This window comes from Trachymyrmex cornetzi, unplaced genomic scaffold (assembly GCF_001594075.2).
Source record: "Trachymyrmex cornetzi isolate Tcor2-1 unplaced genomic scaffold, Tcor1.1 scaffold125, whole genome shotgun sequence".
NCBI classification, from domain to species: domain Eukaryota; kingdom Metazoa; phylum Arthropoda; class Insecta; order Hymenoptera; family Formicidae; genus Trachymyrmex; species Trachymyrmex cornetzi.
This window is the reverse complement of record NW_017295817.1, coordinates 134,437-145,427: the sequence shown is the minus strand read 5'-3', so window position 1 is coordinate 145,427 and position 10,991 is coordinate 134,437. Positions and strand designations below refer to the sequence as shown.

The 10,991-nt window shown below is 33.1% G+C and overlaps 1 protein-coding gene across 2 annotated transcripts in view; it reads right to left on the bottom strand.

The window, feature by feature from the left end:
• Positions 1-10,475, bottom strand: part of LOC108770345 (venom allergen 3) — a 20,829-nt gene extending 10,354 nt beyond the window's left edge. For both annotated transcript variants that reach the window (XM_018521893.1, XM_018521894.1), the window contains exon 1: positions 10,293-10,475. In XM_018521893.1, coding sequence (XP_018377395.1) covers positions 10,293-10,418 — 126 coding nt within the window. In that variant the 5' untranslated portion in view covers positions 10,419-10,475. The remainder of the gene's footprint in view (positions 1-10,292) is intronic.
• Positions 10,476-10,991: the final 516 nt, after the last annotated feature.

Here is a 10,991-nt window from a genome sequence, read left to right as displayed (position 1 = left end):
CATGAAAATGATAAAAAATATTTTATTCGAAGTATTGCCCATCGCTAGCTATATATTTTTTCCACCTGTCTGATCCTTGTGGATGCCACGCCAAAAAAATTGTTGCTCTTTTGAGCCAAACCAGTCATCTAATCATTTTCGTACATCTTCGTAAGAAGTGAAGCGTTGCTGAGCAAGTGCGTGTCCCATCGATGCAAATGAGTAGTAATCGGACGGAGCCAAGTCTGGTGAGTAAGCCGCATGTGAAAGTATTTCCCAACCAAACGCCTCAATCGTTTCCTTGACCAGTTTTGCTGTGTGTGATGGTGTATTATCATGAAGCAAAATCACTTTGTGTTGCCTTTTTTGATATTCCGGTCGATTTTCACGCAAAGCTTGATTCAAATTGATCATTTGTTGTCGGTAGTGTTTAGTATTAAACACTACCGACGGTTTTGCCAGGTTTTAGCAGCTCATAATAGATCACACCTTTCTAATCCCACCAAACACAGAGCATTGTCTTCCGTTCATAGCGATTTGGCCTTGCAGTCGATGTCGATGGTTTGCCTGGAGTTACCCATGATCTTTTATGCTTAGGATTCTCAAAATATATCCACTTTTCATCGTCAGTCACAATTCGATGGAGAAATGACTTTCTTTTGTACCTGGCGAGCAGCATTTTGCAAGTGGTTTTTCGGTTTTTCTGCTGTCTTTCATTCAGTTCATGTGGAACCCATTTTCCCATCTTCTGGATCTTTCCCATGGATTTCAAACGTATGGAGACGGCTTCTCGTGTCACATTCAATTGATCCGCAAGTTGTCGTTGAGTTTGAACGTCATCCTCATCCAACAATGCTTGCAATTCACTGTCTTCAAACTTTTTCGGTGGTTTTCCACGTTCTTCGTTTCTCACGTCAAAATCGCCACTTTTGAATTTTTTATACCACTGTGATTTACTAAGAGCATGCTCACCGTAAGCTTCGACAAGCATTCGATGCGATTCTGCAGCAGTTTTCTTCAAATGGTAACAGAAAATCAATGCTGTCCGCAAATCGTAGTTTCCAGGCACAAAATTCGACATGTTCAACGCTATTACAAACTATACTGTTGTATGAAACTTGTATTGTTGTGAGTTGAAAATCTTTGTCAGATGTCAGAACAAGGAAATGGCGTCAATGACGCGGTCTGACAGCAACTACATTTACAGCTATGGTCATCTATATATTGGTAAATTCCGGTTTCATATTTACATACTTGGTATTTAAGATATATAAGTATTTCATTAAGGAACAATGAATAAATTTACAATAGAAAATTTTATGTTAATCGATTATTTAATATAGATATAAATTATTTAATAAAAAACATTCAATAATAATTTGGCGGAAGGCGCATTCCCAGTATATTTCTGGTATAGGAGCGCCCCTGAGTCAGAGTGTCACGTGACCGCCCGACAGTTCGGCCGTGCGGTGGTGGGGGTCGCCAACGAAATCGAGCCGAAATGTGCAACTAAATCCCAGCTCTGTCATAAATTATAATCTACAATACATAAAATGATTACTGTAAGGCTGAGTTTCCACTGAGCGCGTCACGCGTCGCGTCGTCGAAAGAGAGAAAGAGAGGGGTTCTGTTATTTGGGGTGATCCCGATTGACCACGGTTCGATTGGACACCACCAATCACAGCGACCGGTGCTTAGGAGCTCTGTAGTCTCAAGCGCTGTGAGTGGCTCGTATCCAATTGAGCCGTGTCCAACTGGGTGCCACCCGTGTATTTATGTAATCTTATCTCTTTCTCTCTTTCATGACGCGACGCATGACGCGCTCAGTGGAAACGTACCATAAGGCGTGTAAAAGACCTAGTGGTTATTTCGTGTTACATACGTGTAGAAGAATAATAAAGCATGTTGTATAGCAAAATACAAGTGCTTTTCTTTCGTATTCTTTGTTTAGTTTGTTGAAACCCTTGCATTTTTACCATACAGGGTGATTTTTTTAACCTGAAACTTTCAAATATCTCGAAAAATAAGCACACTAAGAAAAAATGTTAAGAATCAATATTTCATCATTCCGAGGGTGACATACACTGACGTTAAAATCAACCCCCCCACCCTGCCCCCTGGGCGGAGAGGGGGCAAATTTGAAATCTTATATGGGAACTCCTATTTTTCATTGCATATTCGGAATCTTTGGCTAAAAGCACATACGATTTGTCTGAAACATTTTTCTCGATTTATGATAGATGGCGCTGTAATCGACGAAATTCAATTTCTTCGATTTCTCTTAAGGCCGTTCTACAATAAGTTGCAAACATCCCGTTGCCAGTCGCAAAGGTTCGCAACTACTAGTTGCAAAGTGCTATTTTCGGTTGCAATAGATAGTCTCGGTTGCCAACGGAGAGTTGCCCAACTTTTAACTCCTTGGCAACAGCAACTGTCTACCGTAACATCTTAGCCAATCAAATATTGTCTTCGAAAAGCGCGAAGAGTGAAATGAAAGTTGTTGTGATATATCGGTGGTGTTTGATTTATTTTATTTTCATTTCGAGAACATCTCGAATATCTATCACATAACCTGCTTGATATATTCTCTCCGATTTTTCGGCTACAGCAAATAACGACGGACGTTCTACTTTCTGATTGGCTGTTTCTATACAAATCGCAACTTTCAATATCCAAATGTGGATTAGGTGTTGCAATGATTTAGAACTTGTGACTGGCAACTTGTCACTCCGCAACTGGCAACGGGGTGTTCGCAACTTATTGTAGAACGGCCTTTACTGAGAACCCATGCTTACGATTCTGCAATACATTAACAATAAATATACCACGTTTTCATTGTTAATACTCGTAATTAGTCTTAAAACTTCTCATTATTTTTAATTACTCGTTAATTACTTCTCAAGAAACTACTTTTAGCGTAACCCAGGCAGGAACAACGACGTGGACGTAGCAGTTTTCTGTTCCCTTCGGGGTGTTTGATTAACGTGAGTCCCCTTGCCTCTCATAATTCGAGGTGCTCACAATGAAAATGTGGTATTTTTATTGTTAATGTATTGCAGAATCGTAAGCATGGGTTCTCAGTAAGAGAAATCGAAGAAATTGAATTTTGTCGATTACAGCGCCATCTATCATGAATCGAGAAAAATGTTTCAGACAAATCGTATGTGCTTTTAGCCAAAGATTCCAAATATGCAATGAAAAATAGGGGTTCCCATTTAAGATTTCAAACTTGCTCCCCCTCACCGCCCAGGGGGCGGGGTGGGCGGGCTGATTTTAACGGCAGTGTATGTCACCCTCGGAATGATGAAATATTGATTCTTAACATTTTTTCTTAGTGTGCTTATTTACAAAGTTTCATCAAAATTAATAATTCGAATAGTTTTCGAAATTAAAAAAAAAAGTTTTTTTAACTTTGATATTCTTTTAAACTAAGCCGTTTCATATATATATATATATGTATATAGTTATATGAAGTTTTCATCTTAAAGTGTAACGAATCATCGCTTAAAATCTTTTAACGTACTTAGCGTATACACTCCTTATATATCGAAAAGGATTTAATATGATCAACGATCTGATTTAACTTATATATCAGAACGTACGGATACGATAGTTTAATGTAATTGTAATGCATTATTATACATGGTGGGCCGAAAGTCTGGATACACTCAAATATCTCATAAACGATGTATTTTAGAAAAAAATGTTTCTTACAAAAGTTGTAAAGCTTAAAATAACGCTAGTAGTTATGTAACTTAGGATGGCGTTGTGAAGATCAGGTCAAGGTCAACATGAATTTTTTAAACGGTTTCATTTTTGTACTGAAAATTCATTTTTATATAAAAATAAAAATAAGAAAATCAATCTCCAGTGACCTTGATCTTAATAAATGTTATTCAGGACATGATCCTGAACATTCTAGAGGTTTCAGCCGTCGGTCGGACATCTTGGGTAATGTTAATGCCGACTTTCTGTCTGTATCGTAATTTTCAAGCCTTATAACTCGCAAAGTACTTAATGAAAATGAACTTAACTTTAGTGTTTTGGAAAGCTCTCGAGATAAGCTACAAGAATATGTAATAAAAAGGGAGGGTTTTATTTAAAAAATTAATGTTAACCTTGACCTGACCTTGACAACGCTATCCGTTGTCAAATATCTACTATCATTGAATGCGTCTTTTTAAGTCTTACAACTTTTGTAAGAAATATTTTTTTCTAAAATGCATCGTTTATGAGATATTTGGGTGTATCCAGCCGACCCTTGTATATGTTATATACGTTTTGTATATCGGTGCATATCGAAATAAAAAATAAAAATAGCAAAAAACATAATTTACTTACACAAAAAACAAGTTCGTCGGTCTAACCGGATCACTGGTAGCATATGCTCGATTTTTACCTGTCGTTGTACGAAATACGACTGACAAAATACGGCATCACGATAAATTGTCAGTATTATCAACTTTTTTTAAAGAGGAGAACTCTTCCGCTTATCGTCCAACGAATAATTTAAAATTGAAAAAGCTTGGATTTTTAAATTCCATTGGACCATGGAGGGTTAACACGAGAAGATAATTATATTAGGTCTTTAAGATAATAATAATAATTTAACTATAATAATAATAAGGCTCAATAAATTAAAAAAAACAGCAAGAGAAAGGGTTACAAGCCTAAGAATAATCGTTAAAAATTAAAAATTTGAAAACGTTAACAAATAAACATGTCATTTAGTTAAAATATATAAAACTTTAATTTGCCGGCAATAAACAACAAAACAAGAACAAACGTTTCGATTCCTATTGGATCATTATCAATATTAAAATAACAGTGAAATTGTTACAAGTAGAACATATAATATATAAAAATTAAAATTTGCTCTCAATCGCAGTACTAAAATTATCAATAATTTCGCTCAGTATGCGATAATTGCTGTATTAAAGTTATCAAATCTCGCTCAGCATGTAGTAATTGTAATAAGAATGATGTTATCGAAAATAGTGTATTCCTCTGGTTATGTATATATACAGAATATAGACAACGTAATTGTTTCTGTTAAAAAGTATAAATATAATGCAAAATTGTAATATAAATAAGCAATCAGTAATAGTAATGAAAATCCAAATTAAGAAACAAAGAATAGAAATAAAAAAGTAATATATTATATAATAAAAAATATACAATAAAAACCATTAATAAGAATTAAAGTTGTGCGATGTACAAACATAAAATATATTCTTTCGGATACTAATACTTATGAAATTGTTAACAAAGATCCAATCAAAAAATTGACTTAGGACTTACGTACATTACTTGTAAGGTGGAAGCTCGATCGTTTTATTGACGAACAAACATCAAAGATTATATACAACGGATAGCGTCATTCCTAGGGCTTACTAAAATACATAAGGACGGCAATCCATTGAGAGTAATTGTATCCTCTATTAACAGTCCTCTATATTATCTTTCTCTCTTCTTACACAATATAATTAATAATAACATATCACAGACTTCCAGCCACATAAAAGACAGTTTCCATTTTTTTTTTAATATATTAAATGGTTAATATATTAAATGGAACACGTTTTGATTTTAAATATGTATTGCCTTCGTTAGACGTAGTATCCCTTTTAATATTCCTATGATCTAGCATTAAATAGTTGATCTAGCATTAAATAGTATCAATAGGAGATGGGTTTACATTTCAACGAAGATTAACATTTCAAAACACGAATTTATTATTGCAGTTAGATATATTTTGGATTCAACCTTTTTTGCTTTTAATAAAAAACTTATAAACAAGTATTCAGTACTCCAATTGGTTCACCGTTATCACCGATAATTGCCGACATTGTAGTGCAAGATCTGGAGGAAATAGCAATTAATAAATTACCAGTACAATCTTTGTTTATTTTAAATATATTGATGATGTCATTTTTGCGCTCCCATCTGATACTATCCAAGCAAGATACTATGAAGCAAGAAGCTTTGAATATTTTTAATTTTTTACATTCGAGATTGTTTACTGTAGAGGTTGGTACAAATGGCAGATTGAGTTTTCTTGACACAATGCTTATCACACATTGATGATCATAGAATTATATTTGACACTTATCATAAAAAAACGTTTTCAGGAAGGTTCCTTAATTTTCATTCAAATCATCCTCTCTGCCATAAAAAAGACACAATTATTAGCTTTATTGACAAAATTATCCTCTTATCACATCCAAGTTTCCATAAAATAATTTGATAGATGCTATTCGTATTTTCTTAAATAATTGTTATCCTCTCTTTCATTTATCTTCTCTATAATTGAACAAAGATCCATATACATAATAAAAATATTACACGTAATGTTCAAGTTAAAGATAAATATTTTACAATTCCTTACGTCAAATCTATTTTCGAAAGTTTCCTTCCTATTTTCAATATGTTTTATTGTAAACTAGCTTTTCTATCCCTAACACACTAAAAAGTCTGATTAAGAGAGGAAATGACAAGTTAGACCTCCTATCTAATCAGAACGTAGTATATAAGATTTCTTGTGACGATTGCGAGGCGAGCTATGTTGGTCAAACGAAAAGAAAAATAAGTACGAGATTGCACGAACATATCTCTGATATTAGGAAAAATACGGGTTCTCCTACTGTCATAACTGATCATCGTATTAATTTTGACCATAATTTTAGATGGAACGAAGTGAAAATCTTAGATTGCGAATCTTCATACAATAAAAGATTAGTATCTGAAATGATCCATATCAAAAGACAGAAAACAAGGTCTTAATAAACAAAATGAGACTGAATCGGTACCTGAATCATATTTACAGATTATACAATCTCTCTCTCTCTCTCTCTCTCTCTCTCTCTCTCTCTCTCAACTTACATTCTTTCTCTTTTTACTTCCTCTCTCCCTTTTTCTCTTCCCTCTACTTCATTTTTCCCCCTCTTATGTTCCCCTTCTTTTCTGGTTTACCACATCAACCTTCTTGCTTAGAATGTCGAATTTATATTGTCTCTGAACATCTGGGAGATATGAGTCTATTTTCACTCTCATCGTATTGTCTTAAAATATACGATTTTTATATTTTATATTGACACATATTCATAAGGTATTTATTCTCTTTTAATTTAGTTGCTATTAAATTAAATATATATATTTTTTATGTTTGTACATCGCACAACTTCAATTCTTATTAATGGTTTTTATTGTATATTTTTTATTATATATTACTTTTTTATTTCTATTCTTTGTTTCTTAATTTGGATTTTCATTACCCTTGTAGAAAAGTACTACTGAGCACTAGGAGTATTTTGAGGCACTACTGTACTACAGCACTACTACACTACTCAACTACTGTAGTGCCAAGTTTGTATCTTGCCGCAACGCGGATATATAGAAGATCTTAGCACTACTCAGCATTACTGAACACTTCTGCACTACTACTATAGTGTAGTGTAACGCTGTAGTACAGTAGTGCCCCAAAATACTCCTAGTGCTCAGTAGTACTTTTCTACAAGGGAAAATGCCCAATTATTTCCTTTGGGGGCATTGAAATCACTGGTTTATACCACCCCAATTGAGAATGAGAATGATTTGAGGAATTGAATAGTTGCTTCATGCGAGGCAATACAACCTGGTATCTTTGAGCGTGTACGTCAATCTTTGAGAAGAAGACTCGATGGATGTATCATGGTGCAAGGTGGACATTTTCAATAATTCATTTAATTGTTTTATTTCATCAAAAGAACTGAAGCTTGTTTTTATTTTTCTGTTTTTGACTAGTTTAATTTTGACTAAAGGTCTGTTTTTTGTGGCTGAACTAGTGTACACTTTTGGAACTTAAAGTGAGATAAATATACTTTTGATATTTATTTAAAGCGAGAAAGAGAGTTCTAGAACAGTCTAGTGCAGGAACAGAAAACAGACCATAGTTCAAGCTGTATTTCTTTCGAATAAACAGATTATTACTACATGTTTAAATTTTTTTATTTTAGAAACTAAGCCGTTTAGGACACATGTTTATATGCTTTTTTACTTGAAATAAACCAAAGAATCGCTCTGTTGAGTGTGGCAATATACTTAACACCCTGTGTATCTCTCTCACACATTATTTGTTTCAATAGTTGAATTTAAAAATTAAAAATGTTGAATATACTCTTTAAGATATATTTTTAAGATATTATATAAAAAGCTTGATTGCGCGTTAACTGTAAGTATACAAGACATCAGTTGTGAATATATGATTATCCCACACAGCAAAACTTGATCTTAGGTGCATCCTACAGATGTATGTCGAGGGATTTTCAAACATCCAGAGTACGTACCTGAAGAAACTTAGGGGTATTTAGGATAAATTGAGTATTTTTATATGTCCGCTTATTCTACATCCATAGGACATCATCATTTAAATATCATTAGGATGTTTCTGGATAACCAAATTTCATCCCATCTTTATCCAGTCCTAAAATGTCTTTTAGGATGTTAAATCCTTGTAGAAAAATACTGAGCGCTACTGCGCAGTGCGAAGTAGTATTTTTTTACAAGGGTATATCCGCGTCTCGGTATGATACAAAATGCAGGAAATGAGTATGCGTCACATAAAATTAACCATAGTTAGTTAAATAAAGTTATTCATAAATAGCTCTATTAAAGAAAAGTATTTTCACAGGCTCCATGAGCACACTCTGATCAAGCTAAGAGTAAGTGACGAATTCCATTCGCACACACCTCTTTATAGAGATCCGCGTCATTTTCTCCTTACGGAAAACGAATCCATCTCTCGATGGTACTGTGTACTATGCCGTTTGCTTGGCGACGTCCGTAGTATACGTATGCCTATAGCGTACGTATATTCTGCAGTGTACTTATGGAGTCTCTGAAAGTACTTTTTTTAAATAGAGTTATACATAGTTAGTTTAATTAGTAAAATGGAAAATTTTCATTAAAACAGTACTTACAATCGATAGAATCGATTTTGTAAAATATACCAAAAACTCTTTTCGCTTTGTTAATTAATAAATAACCCATATACCTATTTAAAAATAAATTATGTACAACAAAAAACAACCCAGCAAACGAGAACGGATTGGATTGGATAAATCCATATGAATCAAGTTTTCGAATAATTCGTGAAAAATTATTGAATTTTGTAGAGACTGAATACACTGAATCCGTTTCTATACATCTAGATAAGTATAATATAATGTAAACTCTAGTATAGATTTATACATAGATTCAGAAATGAAATGGTAATCTGCGATCCAAGAAAGTGTTTTATCGTTGGAAAGTATGCACCAAGATAATAATCACAGATATATGAATTTTTTCCCGAATGAGTTCTAGTACTATACCCAGAGTATACAACATTATGGATTCACGGCAACAGAGTATGACTCCCAGATATAACCTGCATTGTGGCCAGAGTCTAGAAATTACCTTTTCCAAAAATTACCTTGTCGCCGTGAATCCGCAATGTTACACACTCTGTATATCACACCGGAGTTTTTGTTTGGGAGGTAAGGACTTATGTACATTACCTCGGTGCGTGCTTTACAACGATATCACTTGCCGAGATCACAACTAGCACTTGGTGGGTCTCTCATGTTAGACAATTCTTCAATACCGCGCGTTAAATTCAAACGAATTAGTTCATTGCGTTGAATATTGGGTAAGATACCAAAAGTAAGTTACCAATATATAATTACGGATTCAACCGGATTGATCGTATGTTTCATTTCTATGCACATTGGATGAGATACGGAAAGTAAATAACCAATCCATAATTACTGATTCAAGCGAATTACGGATAGAAAAGAATTAAAAATATTCAAAAACTTGATTCGACATCACTTCAATGAATAATTTTTAACATTTTTCAATAATTTCTCGTTTGCTGGGAAAATAAGCTATAGCTGCAACTGTCAAATTAATAATATATAAAGGTAAATATGATTAAATTTTTCCCGAAACAAAGGGTATAGTTTTCAGTATGCTGTGTGGGATATTTAAACATTATTAAAAAATTAACAATTAAATTGCAAAGATATATCTCTATAATATACGTAAAATACATAAATGTATATAACATATATATGTCGAAAGTTGAAAAATGCAATTTATCAATATAAGTGATCAAAATTTTATCGGACCAAAATATGATATCCTAGGGACATTTTATATTAATACAATGATAATGACAAATATCCTAAGGTAATCATATGGACAATTTAATGTTTTGGATCAGAATGGGATCAATCTGATCAAATTAGGATATCCTAAGAAAATACATTGTTATGTGAGATATTGCTACTTACGGAGTATTTGCACATAGTATGATCTCCTTTCTTGCTACATGATTTCATGTTGCAGTAATCTGCTGCGGTTACGATAGTAAACATCGTGATTACGAGTATATACAGAAAATTGTAGATTCCTGCCATTATTCTTTCTTAATTCGGAATTTTCTTGATAAAGGCGCAACTTTATTGATACCTTTCTTCAAACTACTAACGAGCTCGATAGAACGCAGCTACAATTTATATACAGCACGTTATCAGTTAATTGCAAGACACATTAGCATTTTAGTTTATTCACAATTTGCATGGGTACTGCATGCCTTCCTTCTTCCTTTTGTATTCAATTGTCTTCATTAAAAATATATTATCTCATTGCTTGTACACATATTGTAGAGACAGTGTCGGTATTATTTTTTGTTTCATTATTTATCGAAAAATGAAATGTTAATGTATGCTTAATATATTTCAATTAATATTAAATATTATTTTAATTTTGATTTATTTATATTGCAAATAAATATACAAGACCAAGATATAATAATTATAATATGTACATTATTTGAATTTTTATAAATACACCCCAAAAAAAATCTAATTGTACACCCAAAAAAAGATACAACGAAAAAATTGTATTCTTGAAAGATGTACTTAATATTTCCTCTTAACAGATATAAGAATATTTCCTCTTAAATTAATAATATATTCTCGATTTGCGAA